General features: G+C 39.1%; 2 protein-coding genes across 3 annotated transcripts; one reads left to right on the plus strand and one right to left on the minus strand.

The window, feature by feature from the left end:
* The first annotated feature begins 29 nt into the window (after positions 1–29).
* LOC104236312 (uncharacterized) lies at positions 30–5,561 on the plus strand. The gene is made up of 3 exons (XM_009790210.2): positions 30–1,937; positions 2,231–2,329; positions 5,243–5,561. The coding sequence occupies exons 1-3, from the start codon at positions 1,920–1,922 to the stop codon at positions 5,426–5,428; spliced, it is 303 nt and encodes a 100-aa protein (XP_009788512.1). The 5' UTR covers positions 30–1,919; the 3' UTR covers positions 5,429–5,561.
* An 8,013-nt stretch (positions 5,562–13,574) lies between these two features.
* On the minus strand, positions 13,575–24,350 carry LOC104236314 (histone-lysine N-methyltransferase CLF-like). Of its 2 annotated transcripts, none has more exons than XM_009790212.2 (17): positions 24,118–24,350; positions 21,641–21,742; positions 21,193–21,518; positions 19,900–20,061; positions 19,121–19,205; positions 18,824–18,967; positions 18,623–18,670; positions 18,459–18,530; positions 17,559–18,283; positions 16,533–16,686; positions 16,206–16,426; positions 15,782–15,913; positions 15,195–15,285; positions 14,556–14,603; positions 14,348–14,476; positions 14,166–14,243; positions 13,575–14,088 (listed from the first exon to the last, which is right to left on the minus strand). In XM_009790212.2, exons 1-17 carry the CDS (start codon positions 24,178–24,180, stop codon positions 13,897–13,899), a joined length of 2,772 nt encoding a protein of 923 aa, XP_009788514.1. In that variant the 5' UTR covers positions 24,181–24,350; the 3' UTR covers positions 13,575–13,896. The 2 variants fall into 2 exon arrangements, with proteins under 2 accessions (XP_009788514.1, XP_009788515.1); XM_009790213.2 differs by lacking the exon at positions 24,118–24,350 and adding an exon at positions 21,822–24,103.
* Between the last annotated feature and the right edge of the window lie 370 nt (positions 24,351–24,720).

The following is a 24,720-nucleotide window of genomic DNA, read 5'->3' on the forward strand; positions in this document are numbered from 1 at the left end:
TTGTGGGGAACTGTTGTGTGTTATATTCCATTTCATTACACTATCTGAGTATGCATTTTGCTGTTCCTTCTGTAATATTTTTTTTTCTTTAGGTTGTTTGTTTTTTCTTTTCTTTTTTAGGGGTGGGGAGTGGGGGAATGAGGGCACTGAGGTTAGGGAGGGAAAAGCAAAGTGAAAGACCAGGACCTTATAAAGATCAAACTTGATCCAGGAACCATTATGTAAGCATGGTATCTGTTTAGATAGGACCGATTGACCCCTTCTCATAATGAGATTGCATATGACTATTCCGGCCTATTCCCGTATGGCATGAACTTATAATCATGCATTTACTGGAGGAAACTTCATTCTCGATTCTATGAGAGTTTTCTTGAAAGCAATATAGCAATTCCTGTTTATATTGCTTTAATTCTTATCTATTTGCCTTTGTTTTGCCCCCTTTTTCTTTGTCAGTTCTAACTGTGAAATATATGAGGTGCCTATTTAAACATGGAAAAACATACTGCTTGTATATTGTTTTGGAGAAGTTTATGCTGTTACATTTGAATTTTCTTTCGTGTGCTTACCCCTTTATTTACACTTTGGTCATTATGTTAAATTGTTATATGACGAAAGAAATTCTCACTTCTCTTCATTGTTTTTTTTCCCGCTTGTTCTTAATCCTAAATGTTGTGGCTGCAACATAAACCTTGTTGGACCTTGTTATAAGGACAAGGGAAGATGTTTGCTGTATTTGGAAACTGAAATACTTTGATAGTGGTATTTATAGAACACTTCAAGAAGCTGTCCAACCAAGTCAAATTTGAGGTTTTTAGTGGTTCAATCATGAATTTCACTTGGAATTATTGAAGTCTTGGAAAAACTTCAGGCTACTTAAAACTCTGGGAATATGCAAATGTCTTTCCTGGATGACCTTTTCCTTCATATGAATATCAAAACATCAACTATCTGTCAAATCATTGGCAAAGTGATATCTTGTTGAGTTCTATCATCACGCCACCTTGTTTTTCGATTTGATAGTCAGGTTCATGAGAGAATAGGAAGAAAGAATCCTAAACAAGAAATTCTTGGCCATATAGAAACTAAAAATTAATTTAAGTAAATAATTTTCTAAATGGAAAATGGAATTTCACATTGTACTAATATATAGAAGAGGCTTGGCAAGCAGGAGACGGTTGTTTTTGCTGTTTCAAATTTATCTTGCTTTGGGATAATACTGGGTATGTTGTTGTTGTTGTTCCTTTTTCTTGCTTGAATGTTATTTGATAATACTGGGTATGGTGTTGTTGTTGTTGTTGTTCCTTTTTCTTGCTTGAATGTTATTTGACAATCGAGATGTTTTTTTTTTTTTGCATCAAAGACAGTAGCAAAATGTTTCTCTGAGGTACCATATTGTCCTTTTATGGAAATACTTCAGTACCTCATTGGTTACTGATTATGGATTGAAATAATGCTCCCCAATGGAAAGTGAGAAAATGTGTTATAGCTCATATATTCTCATTTTGATACTTGCTTTTTTTTGTTTGAGTTGGCATTCAGTTTGTACTAAAATTATTGCCTAATGAAAGAAAATTAAAAGTTAAAATAACAAAATATTTCAATCGCTGATAGCCTGATACTATGATTTTACATGAGCTACTAACTGTAAGATTGTAAACTCTTGCCTTATTTCTGTTATCTGATACTCTTATGCATTAAGTTCTGACAGTTTGTTAGATTTTGCTTCGTTTGCGTAGAAGAATAATGTGTTTGAGATGCTTATATGTGACTCCTTTTATGTTTTAGGGAGTTGGTTTCTTCGGCACCGTATGTAGTCAATTACATGATAACTACAAGTCCTATCCAATGTGAATATGAAAACATTAGGGGTATCCTTTTGCTGTACTACTACTACTACTACTACTACTGTTCATTGCTGAATGACTGGGACTCATTGGGTACGTGTATTTTGTTGTTTTCAAAGTTTGAGTTGCTTAGACTAAAATGAGATCGTGTACTTGAAAACAAGTATGCGTAAGAGGATATGAATGTGACGTGCTTTATTGTCGCTATTAGTATGTGGGCCTTTCTTCTATGGTGAGTTGATATTTTGGCAGAACTACAGCAAGAGGAAGTAATAGGAGATTTGCCCTGCTGGTGATGTATTCTTACCTGCTTACTGAAAGCAGGAATTTTTAACTTGTACAGCTCCACACAACTAAGCTATGACCTTTGGCTTTTGATCTTACAGGTTTCCGAGATAAAAGCAGAACACTTTACACCAAAAGTGGACATTGTTGTTCAAAATGAGATATCAACAGGTTTCTACAATATTGTCTGTGGAGCTGGGGTATGTGCCGCTCCCATCCAACTTTTGCTCTTATTACTCCTACACAGTTAACTGCTGAGTGGTTATAACTGCACGATGTGGTTACATAGAATAGAATGGAACTGGTTAGTTATCCCATTCTCACACTGTCCGATGCTGCTCCTAACTTTTCTTCCTGTCATAGTAACTGCTAGACCTGGTAAATTGACAAAATTTAAAGATTGAAGTAGTAAAGAGACTAATGATAATTTCTAACGAAGTTCGCGGATATTACAAGAGCAGAAGTCCACAGTGCATGTTGATCTCAATTCTTCTATTAATAAGAAGACACGCAAGATGAGTATGGTTGCTAAAAATATTTTCGAGGAACACACACATTTGGCCGGTCGGCCAAAAATAATTACATCCGCTAGCCAAATATATAAAAAAATAAGTATAAAATATGTATATTATACATTAATATACAAAAAATATGCATTTTACCTGCTATTATTTTTGGAAGCGACTATACTGTGTAGTTTTCCCAAAATAAAATAAAAAAAGAATCTAATCTATACTAATAACTATATTTCCTCGGATTGTCGGTGCCTGATGAGGTTGAAGGAAGTGAGGGCGGGTATTACGAGGTTGTTGGAGGGATAATTCCAACCCCTCTTGTAGTGAAGGATACTAGATAAGTGAAAAAATGTGGTATATTGCTTGATTTTGCTGGACGTCAGAGAAAAGTTGAAAAATATTCATGTTATGGCTGTTTTCTCTTCCTAGCTGATGACAAATTTTGAGAAGTTGGATAGATAAAAACAAGTGTTTTTCATTTTGAGGTCTTGGAATCACGATTTAGACTCCATTACTCGAGTCAGAGTCTTCAACAACAACAACAGCAACGACCCAGTATAATCCCACAAGTGGGGTCTGGGGAGGGTAATATGTACGCAGACCTTACCCCTACCCCGAAGGGTAGAGAGGCTGTTTCCAGGAGACCCTCGGCTCAAAAAAGCAACAGGAGCCGATATATTAGTACCATAAAAATGCATAATAAAATAACAGCAATATAAGAGATATGAAATACAGAATACGAAATACGAAATAGATGGCTGGTATAGTAAAACTAGCAGGTAAAGCCCTGCATCAATAGACGACCAATGACATTCTTAGTCTAACTCCTAACTGGCTAGTCTCACTCTATTGTGCTGTAGAAATATTCACAACTTTCCCCTAACCTACAACCTTAATGCTCGACCTCCATAATTCTCTGTCAAGGGCCATGTCCTCAGTAATCCTAAGTCGCGCCATGTCCTGTCTGATCACCTCTCCCCAATACTTCTTAGGTCGCCCTCTACCTCTCCGTGTGCCCACCACAGCCAGTCGCTCACACCTCCTCACCGGTGCATCAGTGCTCCTCCTCTGAATGTGCCCGAACCATCTGAGTCTTACTTCCCGCATCTTGTCCTCCATGGGGGCCACGCCCACCTTCTCTCGAATATCTTCATTCCTAATCTTATCCATCCTTGTATGCCCGCACATCCACCTCAACATCCTCATCTCTGCTACTTTCATCTTCTGGATGTGTGAGTTCTTTACCGGCCAACATTCAGTTCCATATAACATGGCAGGCCTAACCACTGCTCTATAAAACTTACCTTTTAGTAACGGTGGCACTTTCTTGTCACACAAGACTCCCGACGCTAACCTCCACTTCATCCACCCCACCCCTATACGGTGTGTGACATCCTCGTCAATCTCCCCGATCCCCTGAATAACCGATCCAAGGTACTTGAAACTACCCCTCTTGGGAATGACTTGAGAGTCAAGCCTCACTTCAACTCCCGCTTCCGTCGGCTCAACTCCAAATTTGCACTCGAGGTATTCCGTCTTCGTCCTGCTCAACTTGAAACCTTTAGACTCAAGAGCATGTCTCCAAATCTCTAGCCTCTCGTTGACGCCGCCTCGTGTCTCGTCAATTAGAATAATGTCATCAGCAAATAGCATGCACCATGGCACCTCCCCTTGAATATGATGAGTCAGTGCATCCATCACCAGGGCAAATAGGAATGGGCTGAGCGCAGACCCTTGGTGCAACCCCGTAATAACTGGAAAGTGTTCAGAGTCGCCTCCTACTGTCCTAACCCGAGTCTTAGCTCCAGCATACATGTCTTTAATCACCCTAATATAGTCAACCGGGACCCCTTTATCCTCTAAGCAGCTCCATAAGACCTCCCTAGGAACCCTATCGTACGCTTTCTCCAGATCAATAAACACCATGTGGAGATCCTTCTTCCTATCCCTGTACTGTTCCACCATCCTCCTAATAAGGTGGATAGCTTCTGTGGTAGATCGCCCCGGCATGAACCCGAACTGGTTGTCTGAAATAGACACCGTCCTTCGCACTCTCATTTCTACCACTCTCTCCCAAACTTTCATGGTATGACTTAGTAATTTGATGCCCCTATAGTTGTTACAGCTCTGGACATCACCTTTGTTCTTATACAACGGGACCATTGTACTCCACCTCCACTCTTCAGGCATCCTATTAGTCTTGAATATAACACTAAACAATGCAGTAAGCCATTCCAAGCCTGCTCTACCCACACACCTCCACAGTTCAACCGGAATTTCGAGTCAGAGTCTTCATGGACTTGTATTTTGATATAGTCTTTCCTATTAATCCAATTAGAGATGTCCTTTTTGGCTTGCATAACCCCTTACTCTGAAAAAGGCGACTTAATTGTCAACTTGATTCTTGCCTAACCCCGTATTCCACATGCTCCACATATATACTATTCTCATACGGCATGTCACGCCGTTCCTTAACTGAAGAAAAAAAAATTTAACGCCGCCTGTGTTTGAGTTATACTTTAACACAGCCGGTTTTTCGTATTTAGTAGTAATAGCTTTACTGCAAGCTTCCCTAATCGCTTCTATTGTGAATTGCAGTTAACTAGCTGCTTTCTGGTTCCATTAAAGCGGAAAATATTGAAGCTATATCTCACACTTTCAAGGACTCTGCTTTTATTAGTAAACCAGCTGGAGGAATTTGAATATCTGTGCTTTACAGTTCTAAATTGCAGGGGGTTAAAGCCTTCTTTTGATTTTGTTTCTCACCGTGTTAGCCGCATATAGGTGCTTTTGATGTCTATCTTTTTATATAAAGTGGGCAACGCCTTGTTTCAAGTTACCAGTTAGTTAGTCTATATATACATTGATGTGAACTGAGCATGTTCAGCGATCCTTTTAGACCTACCTTTTTGCAAAATTCAAGTCTGCTCTATGACTATATTTTTGGCGTCCTGCATAAATAAATAAAAACATAGCTACTTATTCTAATAGGGTATTAAGATGTTAAATGCAAGGATAGTTGTTAGCAGCTTGTTAGGACATTGAAGGGGGCTATTGTTCTCATAGATGTTGAAATACAGGTGGATAGAATTGCAGCCATGTAAATCAATAAATTAGTGTTCCATGTGTTCTCACCATTTGTTTTGACTTGCATTTTTCAAAAGTGATCAGGCATAATGATAACTTGGTTTTGAGTGCTGATTACTATTGTGTTGAATATTACTTTTAGATGTCAATTCTTTTTTCAGAATTCTTTTAATTTCTCTGCTGAAAGTGAGGAGTATTCCAATAGTGTGTTTTCCCTTGTAATAAAATTTAGACTTATTGTGTTTTTCGTGTGCACTGGGGCAACTTATTGATGAAGTAGAAAGACTTGCCTAGAGTTTTGTTGATATTGTGGATTCCGTGTACCCGTAAGCTAGAATTCCCTTGACAGCGAAACCATTGTTGACTTGTGAAAGTATTAGCAATAATCTGGATTCAGGAACGGCAAATACATTATGTTTTATTTTGTTAACATGGTAAAAATACATGTTCTTCAGCTGAATATTGTACTCCGTGTGATGAGAGACTGTATTTATCGGGGGAAAAAAAGGGTATAATGCAAACTACAAGCACGGGCTAGTCCCATCTATTGTATAAATAAAATAATATATCCTCAGCAATGATATCTAGACCAAGTTGTCTTGTCTTAACGAGCAGAAAAATTATGTTGCAAGCTCAAACAATTCGATAAATTTCATTAGCATAGTGCCGTTGAGCAATCCGAAACCTTTCTTTAGGCACTGTCTTAATGCAGGAATTGAATAACATGAGTTTTAAATCTGACCAACTTCTTATGCTAAGTCAGTTTTGTATAGATATAGTTTACTGTTCAGTTGTAGAAATTTGTCACATACGGCCTGACAAATGCAAAAGCAGTATCCATATGTAAGTGTAGCTAACTCGTGTAGAGCAAGTTTTGTTGGTCGTTTCTAAAATGCGAAAGAGTAGACTGAGGAATATTCTACTTTACAGACTTGTGTCACGTCCTTAGTTTTAAACTAGGCGCATGTGCGGCACTTGACAATTTGTTTACGAACTTGGTATGCCAAGTTAGCCTAGATTACTACACTCAAGATTGCTAAGAGAATGTTAGATAAGAAAGACTAAAAGACAAGGGAAATTTGCCAAATGAAGCTTTTTATTGTAGAGAACTTGAATGTTTTTCTTGATGAGATACAAATGAATAGCCTCCTTTATATACTAGTTTTCTAGGGGCTAGTGAGTCAATAATAATTATTACACAAGGCCCTTATTATTTGCAAGTAAGTCCCTTCTCTAGAATATTCTACATAGCTAAGATCTTTTAAGGACTTTCCAAGCAATTTCATAGGGTTCTAAGGTCTTCCATGAGATATCTTCATATTTCTCTAGAACCTTCCCACATGTGTCAGTCTATTTCATATGTAAGTTTTTCATATGTCAAAAATATATTCCAAATGGCACCTACGTGGCATGAGGATATGGCAGGCCATGACACTCCTCCACCCAATTTTGTGCGTCCCTCGGCACAAAGCATCGACACGTGCTCGCCCTAGCGTCGCCGAAGATCTTTGTCCATTAGCCATGATGCCCTATGGAGCCGTTCGCCTTCCCATGTCACAAGGTATTGGTCACCTTTCTTCTTGCCCCATTTGTACTTTGGACGACTAGCAATGATGGTTTAGATCCTCCGCCCATCGGATGTCTCTCCTTGCTTTTGGGCTGAATCTCCCCATGACTCAACCAAGTCTAGCAGCTTCTTAAGCATCGGGTCATGCTTCCACTCCTTATTTGGCTGCCATCCGTGGTCCCAGCTATGCTAGCAAACTTGACCCATTTGTTAGTGCATCATCTAAGTCCGATAGAGTGTCATCACTTTGTAACTCGCCATCCTTTTCAACTATGTCCGCCTAACTTTTCTTGTTGCCACCATGCTCTATTTGCATGGCGCCAAGATAGGCTTTGGAATTCCCTACTCTTGGCTTTGATTCCAGGCGCATCCCCCCAATGCATGCGGTCCCTCATGTGTAACCCTTGTGTGCTTGAGCCAAGTTCCTGATCATTGCTGCAAGCTTTCCTAACTTTGGGCATTCACCTGCCCGATGTGATCCTTTTCAAAAGTAGCACCCTCTTTTAGGCACGTACTCGTTACCATTTTCCGCCCCCTTGCCCGTTCTCTTGGACCCCTATCCGTTATGGGATGGCCCCTTGTCATTGCCCTTGTATACCTTCGATATACCTTTCTCGTTGTCCTTCATGATCTCCCCACCCCTTTCGGCGTTGCTTTCTTTGGACTTGGTAGGCTCCATCTTGAAGTCAACGAGCGACTCGACTACCTCTATGGCCTCGTCCACGTTGGTTACTTGATGTTTTCTTAACTCCTGCTTTGCCTAATTTTGCAACCCATCCATGAAGTAGAAGAGTGAATCTTCTTTGGACAATGACAAGATTTGCAACATTAAAGTAGTGAACTCGCGCACATACTCGCAAATTGTGGCCGACTGTCGGAGCTCCCTTAGCTTCCGCCTAGCCTCGTACACCACATTCATTGGGTGAATTGCTTATTCAACCCCTTCTTGATCTGCTCCCACGTCTCAATCTTGCATAGCCCCTTCTCCATGTAAGCACACTTTCGACGCCACCATAACGCGTCAACCTCGGTCAAGCACATTGAGGTGTTGCATACCTTAACAACTTCGTCATCCTCCTTAACTACCTCAAAGTACTTGTTCATCCTCCAAACTAAGTTTGCCACCTCGAGTGCGTCACGTGCACCACTACACTACTTTCGCTTAGGGACCTTCACATTGGTCCCTTTTGCAAGTACTAAGTCCTTGGTAATTCCGACCATGGTTCCCTATAAAACTTCCTTCTAGAAATCTCTTGTATTCTTTCTAACATTCTTATAGTCATAACCTTTGCTCTGATACCGCGTTGTCACGTGCTTAGTTTTCAATTAAGCGCATGTGCGGCACTTGACAACTTGCTCAGGATCTTGCACAACTTGCTCACGTACTTGCTATGCCAAGTCATCCTAGATAACTACACTTAAGATCGCTAAGAGAATGTTAGGTAAGAAAGACGGAAAGACAAGAGAAATTTACCAAATAAAGCTTTTTATTGTAGAAAACTTGATTGTTTTCTTGATGAGTTACAATGAATAGCCGCCTTTATATACTAGTCTCCTTGGGGCTAGTGAGTAAATAATAATTACTACACAAGGCCTTATTATTTATAAGTAAGTCCCTTCTCTAGAATATTCTACATAGCTAGAATCTTCGAAGGAATTTTCTAGAAATTTCATAGGGTTCTAAGGTCTTCCATGAGAAATCTTCGTATTTCTCTAGAACCTTCCCACATGTGCTAGTCTATTTCATATGTAAGCTTTCCATATGTCAAAATATATGCCAAGTTACACCTACATGGCATGATGATGTGGCGGACCATGACACTCTCCTCCACCCAATTTTGTATCGCCCTCTTCACAAAGTATCGACATGTACGTGCGCACCTCACCATGGAATCACCGGAGATCTTTGTCCATTAGCCATGATGCTCTATGGAGTCGTTCGCCTTCCCATGTCACAAGGTACTGGTCACCTTTCTTCTTGCCCCGTTTGTACTTTGGACGACTAGCAATGATGATCTCGATACTCCGCCCATCAGATGTCTCTCCTTGCTTTTGGGCTGAATCTCCCCATGACTCAACCAAGTCTAGCAGCTTCTTAAGCATCGGGTCATGCTTCCACTCCTTATTTGACTGCCATCTGTGGTCCCAGCTTTTCTAGCAAACTTGACCCCTCTGCTTGGTGCATCATCTAAGTCTGATAGAGTGTCATCACTTTGTAACTCGCCATCCTTTTCAACTATCTTCGCCCAAATTTTCTTGTTGCCACCATGCTCCATTTGCATGGCGCCAAGATAGGCTTTGGAATCCTCTACTTTTGGCTTAGATTCTAGGCACATCCCCCCAATGCAGGCAGTCCCTCATGACTCACCCTTGTGTGCCTGCGCAAAGTTCCCGATCATTGCTGCAAGCTTTCCCAACTCTGGTCATTCACCTGCCTGATGTGATCCTTTACAAAAGTAGCACCTTCTTTTGGGCACGCACTCGCTACTGTTTTTCGGCCCCTTTCCATTTGTCTTGGACCCCTGTCTGTTATGGGATGGCCCATTGCCATTGTCTTTGTATAACTTGGCTATGTCTTTCTCGTTGTCTTTGTCATGATCTCCCCCACCCCTCTCGGCATTGCTTTCTTTGGACTTGGCAGGCTCCATCTTGAAGTCAACAAGCAACTCGGCTACCTCTATGGCCTCGTCCGCTTTGGCTACCTTATGTCTTCTTAACTCCTGCTTTGCCCAATTTTTCAACCCATCCATGAAGTAGAAGAGGGAATCTTCCTCGAACAATGACGAGATTTGCAGCATTAAGGTAGTGAACTAGCGCACATACTCCCGAATTGTGGCCGATTATCGTAGTTCCCTTATCTCCCGCCTAGCCTCATATACCACATTCATCGGATAGAATTACTTCTACAACTCCTTCTTGAACTACTCCACGTCTCAAGCTTAGACAGCCCTTTCTCCATGTAAGCACACTTTCGACGCCACCATAACGCGACAACCTAGATCAAGTACATTGGGGCGTTGCGTACCTTAAAAACTTTGTCATCCTCCTTGACTACCTCAAAGTACTTGTCCATCCTCCAAAGTAGGTTTTCCACCTCGTGTGCGTCCCGTGCGACGCTACACTACTTTCGCTTGGGACCTTCACATTGGTCCCTTTTGAAAGCACCAAGCCCTTGGTAATTCCGACCATTGTTCCTTACAAAGCTTCCATCTAGCAATCTCTTGTATTCTTTCTAACATTCCTTGTCATAACCTTTGCTATGATATCACGTTGTAACGTCCTTAGTTTTAAACTAAGTGCACGTGCGGTACTTGATAACTTGCTCACGATCTTATACAACTTGCTCACGAACTTGCTATACCAAGTCAGCTTAGATTACTACACTCAAGATTGCCAAGAGAATGTTAGATAAGAAAGACTGAAAGACAAGAAAATTTTGCCAAATGAAGCTTTTTATTGTAGAGAACTTGATTGTTTTTTCTTGATGGGTTACAAATGAATAGTCTCTTTGTATACTAGTCTCCTAGGGGCTAATGAGTAAATAATAATTATTACACAAGGCCCTTATTATTTACAAGTAAGTCCCTTCTCTAGAATATTCTACATAGCTAGAATCTTCTTAGGACTTTCCTAGCAGTTCCATAGGGTTCGAATGTCTTCCATGAGAAATCTCCGTATTTTTCTGGAACATTCCCACATGTGTTAGTCTATTTCATATGTAAGCATTCCATACATCAAAAACATATGCCAAGTGGCAACTATGTGGCATGATGATATGGCGGGCCATGACACTCTTCTCCACCCAATTTTGTGCCGCCCTCGGCACAAATCATCGACATGTACGCGTGCACCTTGCCTTGGCGTCACCGGAGATCTTTGTCCATTAGCCATGATGCCCTATGGAGCGGTTCGCTTTCCCATGTCACAAGGTATTGGTCACCTTTCTTCTTGCCCTGTTTGTACTTTGGACAGCTAGCAATGATGGTCTCGATCCTCCACCCATCGGATGTGACCCCTTGCTCTTGGCATGAATCTCCCCGTGACTCAACCAAGTCTAGCAGCTTCTCAAGCATCGAGTCTATGTTTCCACTCCTTATTTGGCTACCCTCCATAGTCCCAGCCTTGCTAGCAAACTTGACCCCTCTGCTTGGTGCATTGTCTAAGTCTGATAGAGTGTCATCACTTTGTAACTCGCCATCCTTTTCAACTATGTCTGCCCAACTTTGTTGCCACCGTGCTCCATTTGCATGGCGCCAAGATAGGCTTTGGAATCCCGTCCTTTCGGCTTAGATTCCAGGCGCATCCCCCAATGCAGGCGGTCCCTCATGTGTCACCCTTGTGTACCTGAGCAAAGTTCCCGATTATTGCTGCAAGCTTTTCGAACTCTGGGCGTTCACCTGCCCGATGTGATCCTTTACAAAAGTAGCACCTTTTTTTAGGCACGTACTCACACTATTTTGTGGCCCTTTGCCGTTTCTCTTGCATCATGTCCGTTATGGGATGGCCCCTTGCCATTGCCCTTATATACCTTGGCTATGCCTTTCTTGTTGTCCTTGTCATTATCTCCCCCACCTATCTCGGCGTTGCTTTCTTTGGACTTGGCAGGCTCCATCTTGAAGTCAACGAACGACTCAGCTACCTCTATGGCTTCGTCCACTTTGGCTACCTGATGTTTTCTTAACTTCTGCTTTGCCCAATTTCGCAACTCATTCATGAGGTAGAAGAGGCAATCTTCCTCGGACAATGATGAGATTTGCAGCATTAATGTAGTGAACTCGCGCACATACTCCCGAATTGTGGCCGTTTGTCGGAGCTCCTTTAGCTTCCGCCTAGCCTCGTACACCAAATTTATCGGGTAGAATTGCTTCTTCAACTCCTTCTTGAACTGCTCCCACGTCTCAATCTTGCATAGCCCCTTCAAACTCAAGGAACTGCTTTGCCTCTAGGTTGACTTGGATCACATCATCCCGAACTTTTGATCGTATGTCGTCCAACTTTGTTGGTGTTGTGGGTGTCAATCTTCTAATGTCAGCTCTCTGGTAGGACAATCGATCTCTGCTTGATTAGCCGTAACTGCATGATTGATCTGATGAAGATTCCTATGAACTACAGCCGAATTCCATGTCAACACACTGTCGATGCCACCATAACGCGGCAACCTCGGCCAAGTACATTGAGGCATTGCGTACCTTAACAACTTCGTCATTCTCCTTGACTATCTCAAAGTACTTGTCCATCCTCCAAAGTAGGTTTGCCACCTCGCGTGCGTCCCATGCAATGCTACTCTACTTTCACTTACGGACCTTCACATTGGTCCCTTTTGCAAGTACCAAGCCCTTGGTAATTCCGACTATGGTTCCCTACAAAGCTTCCTTCTAGCAATCTCTTGTATTCTTTCTAACATTCCTTTAGTTATAACTTTTGCTCTGGTACCACGTTGTTACATCCTTAGTTTTAAACTAAGCGCATGTACGACACTTGACAACTTGCTCACGAACTTGCTATTACAAGTCAGCCAAGATTACTACACTCAAGATCGCTAAGAGAATGTTAGATAAGAAAGACTGAAAGACGAGAAATTTGTCAAATGAAGCTTTTTATTGTAGAGAACTTGATTGTTTTTCTTGATGAGTTACAAATGAATAGCCCTATTTATATACTAGTCTGCTAGGGGCTAGTGAGTAAATAACAATTAACACAAGGCCCTTATTATTTACAAGTAAGTCCCTTCTCTAGAATATTCTACATTGCTAGAATCTTCTGAGGTCTTTCCTAGCAATTGCATGGGGTTCTAAGGTTATCCATGAGATATCTACGTATTTCTCTACAACTTTCCCGCATGTGCTAGTCTATTTCATATGTAAGCTTTTTATATGTCAAAAACATATGCCAAGTGGCACCTACATGGCATGATGATGTGGCGGGCCATGACACTCTCCTACGCCCGCTCAACTTTCTACCTCACCTATTCCAAGTATTTTAGTAAAACCACTCCTTTCAAAGTCAACCAAATGTTTTTTTTTTCTTTATCCAAAGCAAAAGATATTCTTTTCCTACTTTTCAATCCAATTTTTTAGTCGGGGGTGAAATTATGAAAGAGAAGGTGGAGGGCAGTTAGGTTGCTATGTAAGAACGTCAATCTTCAAAAGTGAGCCGTTGAGACATAAGATGTGAAAGTAGGCAATATTGATTATCACGAGTTCCACTTGTACTTGAATCTGCTGCACCCAAGTTTTCTGTAATAAAAGAAAAATTACTTCGGCAGCGAGTGGAATATCAACAAATCTCATGGAACACCTATCTTTACGAGATTCCAATAAGATTTGGGCAAATAATTGAACAAATGTTGCATGTTCTGTTACATGAGAAACAATGTACTTTGAAACTACTAAGACTAACAATTTTCCCGCTTGAATACACTCAAAGCTGAGAAGGGCCTAGTCCAGAAACAAAAAAGTCTATGATCAGTTACCATGGAGATTGCAATGGCTTCTCCAGCAATAAATTGATTAGAAGTTCCATCTCATGGTCATCAGCGAGGATCTATGGAAAGAAGAATGATATTAACGGATCAAAAATCAGTTAAATAGACGCTCAATTATGTATGTTTCCTCGCACGACCACTGGAAGGAGCAGCATCCTCTTTCCTAGTACCAGATGCCTCAGGCTTCCTCGCCCACGCGGGTGCACTGTCTGGCTCATAACGATAATCATAAAAGAGTTCTTCTCCAGCGCAAATTCTTTCATTGGCAAAGATACCAACTCTGTGATCTCCAGCCACCATCATGACCTATCGAAGAGTTGAGTCAGCAACGCAGAAACAGGAATTCTACCATGGCCTCGAAGTTTTTATATAAATTTAACTACCTTAGCATAGCAATTTGGAACAGGAGAATGATTTGCAAATTTTAGTTTATCGCCCTTCCGATGAGCATCAAGCACAAACTGCACCAGGAAAAAGATAAGTTGTTCGTATGAGTTGGGGCTGAGACCATTAATTCTAGGGAATAAAATACAAATAGCCGAGTATAGAGGGTGGTGTCTCATGCCTGATCATTTAGATTGAATAGAAATGAAGAATTTTCACGATCATAAATCTTTCCGCGCTTGTCAGCTTCACGGTGTGAAATTAATTCACCTGTGTACTCCCCAAGGTATTCATGCTTTCCAACAGTATTCTGAAAGTAATGCTTAAAGATGAGGCCCCAAGAAACATGTTTCTACTTTATGTAAACCCATCATGTTGTCAGATCTTACCTTCAAGAAAGCTCCCCAGCCAGAAACATCAGATCTACCAAGAAGAACCTGTAGATGAATATAAGTCATCACAATCAGCCTAGAGCTGAGATTTGGCAACTTTCATTCTTAACTTAGAACACCACGGAGAAGGTGGGAAGGAGAAGGAAAGCAGCAGCTTCCTTATGATGACTAATTACAGCAAAAGCTCAAATGATACATAAAACTATAAATGTGCAATAGAGCAATATAATTCTCCACCTCAAAATGAATACCGCAAGAGTTTTTTCACTTAGGGTGGACCGTCACAGCAAGGTACTAGAGAACGAATGAAAGGGCCTCCTTGTCAATTAGGACCAAGCCAGAAACATTCTTAAGAATTGACTCAACAATCTAGCCAGGGAAGAAGTTGAACATAAAAGATTAAAAAAGAAGTCATCTAATTCAAGAGCACACAAATTTTCAAAAGAAAAATCTTTTCCAGATAGAGGACAGAGGACAGTAATAGAACCCAGTAAAAGAATGTATACCCATTGGATAAGAAACTTCAATTCAAAAATTGATACCCTCTTTACGGAGAAAAAGGAAGACCCAGTAATAATTACTTGTCTATGTGGTAAAATTTCACCAGATTCAAGAAGAAATAACAAATATAAGTACCTTTTGTTGCTGTTTGAGAAGTAGCTTCATATTCCTGCATTCATGACTATCACCTCTTTGCGGAGGAACCCCAAGAGTACCATCACCACAACTGGGAAAGCCAAATAACATGCACGCAAATTATTTGCGAAAAGAGATGAGTGCTAAAACATACAAGTTTTGTTCATTTTGAAAGATAAGACTATTGTTAAAGTCCGCACAAGACAAGCATTATATGAACTGTTTAGCTTGGCAGTTAAAAATAGTTACTGCTAAGTTTGTAATAATTGCTAATGCAAAAAGGTTTAGTCCTTCAATTGGCATACCCACAACCCGAAAAAGTAGAATCAAGGCTTTGGAAAAAAATGGTGAGATTTGGGACAAAAAGGAACTCCACTACCACTTTCCGCTAGAAAGGATCAAGATGATTAGCAAGTACTAACCCAAGGCAGGTATACAGAAGATGGGCGATCCAACGAAGGAAAAAAACTAATAAAAATGTCCGTGGGCACTAGAAACAGTTTCTGCTATGGTATTGCTAATCCAAATTAACAGCTTAAAGGAACTAGAAAGCAACAGAAAATAACAGCATGGCTGATAGAACGCACCTGATCCAACAATTTCGACAAACATCAGGATCACATTCCCTGCCTGCAGCAAAGCAAGGGCATTGACGGCTTCTACATTGACTTTTGGCACAATGACAACCACGAAACCTATTTTTGCAACTCTTTGGGCATCTAGGAATAAAAATAGCAAAGCACTCGAGGAACATTAGCTAATCAAAGCATTAAATCTGTAATAACAAAGAGATGTATGGCAAAAGATACAAAGTCTGAGGTTGTGAATTTCAAAAGTGGTACCCCAGTGTCTGCTTCACGGTTCTCATAGCAATTTCTTTTTTAATAAGAAGCAAATGTTCAATGAGAAAATCTCATAGTTACTCATGGCAATTTCAAGAGAACAATGCTGACTTACATAAAGTGTATAAGAAAATCTCATAGCAATTTCAAGAGAACAATGCTGACTTACCCACAGTATTTTTCGCAGCAGGTCCCATTTACAATGCAGGGACACTCTTTTCCACAAGGGCCTTGACAGCCACATGGATTAAACTGCCGACAGGGTTGATCCTTCCTCTCAGAAATCCGTTTCCTAATTGCATGATATCCAGCAGATTTCCATGTGTATTTTAAACGGCGAACTCTGCCTCTTCTACGTAAAAATTTGGATCTTCTTCGAGGTTCATTACCCTAAAATATATTATGAATTTATTATCACAACAGGATTTACCTAAGCGGGCTATGATTCAACTTCCCTTACCTAAGCAGAACAATTTTGAGAAAAGTAAACACTGACCATGATTTCCTGACCATCGTTGGAACCACCTTCAAGACCGCCATTCATCCCATCACATGCTCCTGAGAATAGCTTATTCCCGGAATTGTTCATATACTGGAAAACCTCCCAGCATGTCTTCAAACCATTCATGAGATTTCGAGCTATCAAACAGCTGTATAACAAATAAAGTTGATAATCCAGGTTAAAATCAAAGGTGTAATGATACAAATAAGAAAGGCACTCAAATTTATCACCCAAAGGAAAAAAAATTTAATCTTCACAACCAATGAAACATAAAGGAGTTCGTCTGTAGGTTTTCATATTCAATGTTTAAACAACTCAACTGGCGGTTCGCTTAGTACAAATAGGCTGACTCAGTTCATCTCATAAAGTTTGGACAAATCGCCATACCCTAAGTTTCTAATTTCTGAGAGTGAAGAAAATCACTGCCTTATGGGTAGATATGATACTTCTCTTGCTGTACAAACAACAAATGACCCCAGGATAAATTTACATTATCTCTCATTTAAGGATTGCAAATTAGTGACTAGAAGCTTGCTTTATGTGAACTTTGAGCAGTCAGATATCTTGGTACACAGTAGACTCGGTGGCAACCAAATGATCAAGGTTGTGAGTTGATAACAGACCAAGTTGGACAGGTGAACTTGTATGATGGCCAATGGGTAACAATAAATAAATAAACCTTACATTTTCATTAATTAGGAGGCACTGTAAAACGGGATCCGAATCCACAGCATCAAAGAAAGCTATCCAAGCCAGCTTTTCTTTTTTCCCCTTGTTTGGACAACGGTGGTATCTAGGCCAACTTGTGTGCTTGCTTTTCGAAAGCTAGCACAAGGCATCTAACTAATATGCTGAACATCATTTTCTTTTTTAGTCAGAAGGCAGGCAATGTGAGTGATAATTTCACATCTTATAATACAAAACGACAAAACTTATAAAGATGACCCACGACCCACGCATATGGAAGCAAAATAAGCAAGACCAGAGATATAGCAAAGCATAGTTTTGGAGTTTACCAACCTGTTTCTACCAAACATTTCTAGACCCTTTTCAAAGAGAGCCTTTTCAATGGGTCTCCAAGATTTAGCACTATCTATTTCTTGTTTGCAGTTACTCTCACCCACATATTCATTTTTCCTCGACGAGTCATCATAATTTGTCACAGGTTTGTCACTGGTAGCTTCCAGCAATTGGCAACCAAAAGCCTCTCCTTGCAAAGAACTTTTACTGTCCAAAACTGGAGAGTTTTTCCTCCTGGACCTTTTAGCACTATTACATTGTGTTTTTTGTGAAGATGGACTCACATCTTCATTTTCCTTCTGTGAAATACAATGAAGATTCAAATCTTTGGAACCTAGACTTCCACTTGCAACAGAGTCGGATTCTAAAGCTGTCATTTTCTTCTGCCTTTTCTTAATGGCAACTAGAACATGTTCAGCTATTCGCTTGCTGTTCCTTTTGTTGCTCCCATCTTTACTGGCAGATTTGCTTTTCAATGGAGATGAAGAGTGCTCATTAGGAGTGACATTATTTATGGGTCTAATCTCTGAATCACTGCTCTCCGAGGTGTTTTTCGCATTTGATGGAGCACCTTCACCTTGTGAAGACTTTGATCTTCTCGACACATGCTTCCTACTTGGCATCTGAGTATTATTAGCAACGTCAGATGGCAGGACAGATTTTTTGCCATGAGTAGCGCTCTGAGGACAGATCATTGTAGTAGCATTACTTTCGAACTTTATAGCCTGAAGTGCATAAAAAAGCAAATAAGATTTGGAGGTAGTACGACCAAAAAAGCGATACAAAAACCAGCATACCTAATTTGTACTGCTAGATTTTTTAGACATAAGAAAAAAAAGCAGGAAGCCAAATTAATCCTCAAATGTCTAAAAATTGTACAATTTTAGAGAGGAAAGATACCAGATTGTAGCAATTTGGACCACAGGGCTCCATATCTGCATTAGAGCAGTACCATGGTAGTTGTTTTTCAGCCTAATTAATGTAAAAAGACATCATAAGCATCCCATTTCGAGTACATACAGTTCCAAGGTAATGAAACATCTGTCGGAAGACCAATAACGTACAGGAAAAATAAGATCCTGTGAACATCCATGTAATCTACAATCAAAGACCTGCCAGTGTGGGCAAAATGAGAAGGAAAACATTTTATAAGTAGGAAGAAGTACGAAACCAAAAAAAACAACGAGAAGAGAAGATTCGATATAACATATTATGTGGTAGTTTGGTAAACAAAAAGTAAGAGGAATAACCAAAGATATACTTACAAGACATCGACGACAAAATAGATTATCAAAAGAATCCAGAGCGGCATCAAGATCTTTGGCAAGATATAAATCTAAAGAACTTTCCGTGTACTCATTCTTTGAAGAGCCTGCATTATCTTTCTTAACAAGATCTTCATATCTCGCCTGTATAAATGTTTGATGGTGTTTTATCTCTGTAAAGCCAGCAAAAACCAAGAAATGGGAAACAGCTGGACCAGAGTTCGCACTATGACCAGTTTTATTAGATAATGGATGCTTAATGACAAAGTGTAACAAATATCAAAACCAAGTGTGTACCTTCACTTCACTAGGTTTTCTAGACAAGCACTGTCCTAGCAATTCCAACACACTGTCGGACAAGCCAACTTCTTTGATCGTCATTCTGCGAATAAGCAGACAAAGATACATTATCTTGACCATCGTATTCGTGACATAAAAATCTAGATCAAGTTCTACATTCAGGGATACATAAAAACAAGACTTAGCTTAAGTCTGGGAAGAATTATCAAACAATTGCAGTAGATTTAGACAGAATACAAGCTTAGAAATTATGCACAGCCTTTATAAATTAAGAGAATACGGACACCCATACTTGGCATCATTAACAGTAATTAATACAACTGTCATGATAGCATGAGATTAAAAAGGTGGAAGCCACTTCAAGATTAACTACAGTCAGATTGTGATGATCTTGTCTTCAAAGTAATTAGCAAGCGCCATAGGCCCAATGTCTGAACTTTCTCTACACGACTGGAAAGTATGTCTTTTTTTTTTGGGTAAGGGAATATTAGTTCTCAAGGTATAATATTCACAGCGGAGAAAGAAAAAAAATAGCTATGACATACGTAACAGGTAAATCTTTCCTATGGGAATATTACTGACCCAAAGTGGAGGAAATATTGATGGAACTATCTAGTTCTAATCCCCTAGCTAAAGAATACTTAATCCTTCAGAGAAACATGATGCCATTGTTCCATGTGGAAAACGTTTTCTCTGAAGAAGATTCTCCATCTACCAGAAAGAAAAAGAAATTACTAAAGGGCACAATTGACTTCAGGTAGCTTAATTTTACCAACCGCAGCATATAATCTTCGGACTCTGCAAACACCTTCTTTTCTTCTTCTTCTTCAAGTACTTCTTCATCACTATCACTACAAATTAAAGTTTCTCCACCATTCTGGTCATAATAAATTCTTCTACGACCAACCACAGATTGATCCTCAGTCATTCTCTGATTTCTGCAAAACGCAATGTAGGACCAGAAAAATTAAAATATCAGGAAGAGAAGTAACTGGCAATAGCTACAATGAACACTTTGACACCTACAACTATCAAAATGGTGAAGTGGCATTGTTAATGGAAATTTTAACATTTAGAGTCCCAGTTATTTCCTGGCTTTGGACAGAAAAAAAAAAAGGCAATAAGGAAAAGAGGTAAAAAAATTTGAGACAGCCCTATCGCTGAAAACCAATGCAAATAACCCACAAAAAGACATGCATCAATTTCTCCATTCTGCCTTCTAAGAATAAAGAGACTGTACAAACTACTATGTAAAACAAGGATACATCAACATAGGTCTCTTTTGGAGTATGCGGAATAAACAGGATAGGAGGTTGTTTCATAATAGTGGGAATAATGTCAAAGCATTAAAAAAACTTTTTTACTTCACTTGTATTTTTGGTGTAAAGAGAAAATACCATTGGTAGTTGATCAAGCTTGGTGGAAGAAAGTGCATCACCCAGACAGACGCACATCTTGTACATATTTTTGGACACCGAATTGGTGTTTATTAATGAAATTCTTTGACTTACAACAATATCAAAGTTCTCTGTGAAGAGGGAGGAACGAAATCCAACAGATAACCACTTAATCAGTATTGACATACTAAGATCAGGTTCACATATCCAGAAACACAGGCATCAACTAAAATCCACTACTGCACTGATCTTTAGCCTGTAGGAATAATAATCATAAAGAAGACGGTCCTGAAGTCAAGAATATTACAAGTTATATCTAAGATCATACAAGAGATTAAGATAAAAGCTGCTATAGACTATAAATTAAGAGGATAGGCAGTTCCTTTTTCTTTTCTTTTTTTGATAAGTAAGAGGATAGGTGGTTCTACTTGGCTTTCATTACAGAATACAAGCATTGGATAAAAAGTCCTATTCTGGGTATGAGATTAAAAGTTAACAAACTAATAGGAGATGAGAATAATGATTAAAAGCTATTCTCAAGGCATGTACAGTTTTAGAGAAACCTCATTAATAATTTAATATAGCTGGGGTGCATGAAACCACAAGCTGTTAAGGAAGCAAAATTCAAACTTGAACATCAGATGTGTACTTTGTCAAGACAACTTAACGCACCTATCCAAGAAAATCCATGTAGTATATGGAGGTATTCTTTTCTCTTCTGGAAGTTTAATGGGACGTACGGCGTTCTTGACTGCAATACTTGATCCTAAAAGAATTGCAGAAGTGGCGTATCCGTCATCTTCAGAGCTATTGCTATCATCATCTCCATTATTGGTATCAATGCCATTTTGCATATCAATTGCATCCTTCTGCCTTTTCGATAGTAGATCAACTGTTCTGTCAGCACCAAAGATCTCAAGAGATTTTCTCTCTGTTGCCAAATTGTAAAGATCCTTTGTCAGATTCTCCAACTTTTGTGTATTTCCGTCTACCCTTTTCTACGAAGAGAAGAGAACGGGTCTCATTAGTTCAAATATAGTAAAGTACCTATAATCAAAATTCAGAACTGATTATTGGGCAGAATGCGGAAGAAACTGAAAGACAGAAAAAGAAAGAGCACCTTTATATACGCAGCACGTTCAGAAGCAACTTTTTCCTTCAAAGAATTAATAACTGATAATACTTCCTCAGGTTCTACAGTTGCTTCTTCAGGTGGCACATTCTGTCAAGAAATTATGATCCCATTAAATGATAATCTTTCAATTTTACAGTAACATCAACAATGCCTCAACCCAAACTACCAGCCATTCGCCATATGAATCTTCAATAACCATTCCACTCCATTTGGATATGTACCATTCCAATTTTGTATATTGAAAAAAAGAAAAAAGGAATTAAGTGTGGCAAGAGAAATAACAATTAACAAATATTGGAATGCACATGCAATATATGGTTTCACTTCCTCAAAATAGGCGAGAGCCTCCTACATGCGACATAAGCAAAAACACCCGAGCACAAATGCACAAGACACCAGCTGAGAGACACTCGGGTATGAAAATAACCCTATGTGATCCAAAAGCAGTAATTCTAAACACAACTAAACAAATAATGCAATAGAAGTCTTAATTAAATGTTCTGAAAAATCTCAAAGACTAGGAGAACAAGATATATAGACACACCAATACTACTAGTATTGTACTCGAGTACACAACACTCTGAGGAAAGGGGTAAATGCACTAAAGAAGCACAATAAAAGGAACATGGGCATTTTGCTGCGTGAAAATCAAAATGAAATAAGAGAACCACCAAAAGAAGACCCCGAAAAAGGAAAGTGTTCAAACTAGTTTCGCAATCAGGAATTAAAGTACCATTCACCCAAGATCTTTTGGATGGCATGAAGACATAGTTGAAATCTTTAGTCCCTTGTTTTTGTATTCTTTATATTACCTACTTGGTACTGAATTCTAATGAAATTGACACTACTTTATAAATAAATAAAAAGTGTTTTACAAGGCGTTTCTGGGGCAAGTCCCGGGGCGGGGCGTAGTAAAAAACACCGGGGAAATTTGGGGGTGAAAGTACAGCGAGGCATAAGCCCCATTGTTCTGAGCGTACACTTAGGCGTTGGCGAGTTCTTTTTTGGTTGGGCCGTAAGCACAGAAAAACTTTCAAATTAGAAATAAAATTACTAAATAAGTCCTTAATTTAATACAAAAAACACAAGAGCCAACTTGTTATTAAATCCTAGAACGTTAATGAACATAAAAGTCAAAAGATTTTTTATTGTTAGACATAATTTTTGTTCTTTCTCCTTGTCTTCTACAGGGTAAAAGGAAAAATGATCAATTTGCAAACTCCAAAGCAAAATGGCATCATCTTCCATCACTTGCTCTGGTTCGACGCTTCTGATGGTAGGTTCATTCATCGCTTTTTCTCTTTTATTTTTTATTTTTTGCTCTTTCAAGTTAGTTTAAAATTTTCTACTAAATTTTTTTTCCAAAGTCTGAATAGTTTTTTAGATGACGCAGTTCTAATTAGTTTTTTACTCAATTGTTGATTATGATTAGCGTTTTAAGATTAAGCAGTTCTATATGCATTTTCACTTATATCATATTTTCAAGAAATTTAATTAATTTCAATGTATTTTACCTTCTTTTAATATTTATCTTTATTATATCAATTTATAATATATTAATAATTAAAGATCCACGAGGTTTACGCCCAGAGCCTTGAAGCTTATGCCTCGCCCCGTATCAGGTAAAACAACTCGCCTTGCGTCGGTGCCTTTTAAAACACCGGAAAAATTACCATCCAGTCATTGCTGTACGTTTAGCACATTGAATTTATTAAATTAGGGATGTGCGCTCATTATTATCTCTATGAACAAAGAATTAAGTATTAAAAATATAATTTTTCCTATAAGAAAAACAGATACAATTTTTCCTGCAAGATTCACAACTATACTACAAGCCCTTCTACATGTCCAAACTAGAACTGACAAAGACTCTGAATTCATCAAGAACTTCTTAAGTCAAAACATCAGACTTTATACAACAAGCGAAACAAAGAATAAGTAACTCGTACAGATCAAAAACATAGCTGGCAGTACTTCTTTTCATTAAGCATAGCCGGCAAAATTCATTTTTTGTTGAGAAAATAAACAAAGGAGTAGAAAAAGTAAGATTTACCCAATTATGCTTACAACAAACACTAGGTAATTTCTTCTCATCTACCGAAGTCTAAGCTTTGGTGGATGGAGTTACACGGTACCTGTGTTGGTTAGCAGGTAGTGAATTGATAAAGTGTGCAGGCTGGCCCCTACACCATCAATCATAAAAAGAAAGTTTTTTTGTGGCCAGCTGCGTTTTCCACTGATACGAATTATTATCTATTTGGTTTCATTGTGGGATTATCTACCTGGGACATAAACTAGCTCCAAGAAATAACAATGCAGCTGGTAATTCACTATATAAGTTACGAAATCAAAAAGACTAAATAAAGTTACGATCTTTTCTATGTTCAGAGCAACATTAAGAAATACCGAAATGTAGTTGAAAAGAAAACATTAAATTACAGAATCGACACTGGACGAATTACCGGAAGATCATTTAAAGGTTGGGATATGCAATCGGAGGGGGAGTCGTCGGACACCGACGACATTGCCGTCGTTGAGCACGATCCGGCAACGGAGCTCCGGATATAGATCTGCAAAACCCGAATTTTGCGGGTCGGGTTAAAACCCTAGCTTTTTTGAAGTTTCGGAGAGGAGGGGGAAGGAGCTAGAAGAGGAAGCTCTATTGGGTATATCGCTTTTCTTTTTTTAGTTTGGATTATAGGAGTACTTTTTGGTAGGAGCATTTATTTATTAAATTAAATTAAAGTGAAAATTAAAGAAAGAAATGATCTGTTTGGTGAGAATTTGGTTCTGATCAGTCACTATTATTTTGAATTTTTTGAATTTCAACCTTTCATGTTTTGGGGATGTGGACAAGTTTTCCATTTCTTTATCCAAGAAAAAATAGGAACTTTGGTCGCATTTATTCCAAAAAATCAGTTACACCTCTTACCTCCTTATATCATGTTTGGCCAAGCTTGAAAAATCAATTTATTTTAAAAGTATTTTTGGTGAAAAGTAGCTTGTATTTGACTAATTAATTTAAAAAGCACTTCTACGCAGCAATTAGTATTTAGCGAAGCTTT

Source organism: Nicotiana sylvestris, chromosome 9 (assembly GCF_000393655.2).
Source record: "Nicotiana sylvestris chromosome 9, ASM39365v2, whole genome shotgun sequence".
Classification (NCBI taxonomy): domain Eukaryota; kingdom Viridiplantae; phylum Streptophyta; class Magnoliopsida; order Solanales; family Solanaceae; genus Nicotiana; species Nicotiana sylvestris.

Excerpts from the sequence above, each read along its gene's own strand:
- LOC104236312 (XM_009790210.2), top strand. Across the intron at positions 2,330-5,242 it reads ATATTGTCTGTGGAGCTGGG|TTAACTAGCTGCTTTCTGGT; the intron begins GTATGTGCCGCT and ends TGTGAATTGCAG.
- LOC104236314 (XM_009790212.2), bottom strand. The coding sequence starts at position 24,180 with ATGTCGTCGGTGTCCGACGACTCCCCCTCCGATTGCATATCCCAACCT. Across the intron at positions 14,604-15,194 it reads TTCTCAAACAGCAACAAAAG|GTTCTTCTTGGTAGATCTGA; the intron begins GTACTTATATTT and ends ATTCATCTACAG. Across the intron at positions 14,477-14,555 it reads GCTGGGGAGCTTTCTTGAAG|AATACTGTTGGAAAGCATGA; the intron begins GTAAGATCTGAC and ends CATTACTTTCAG.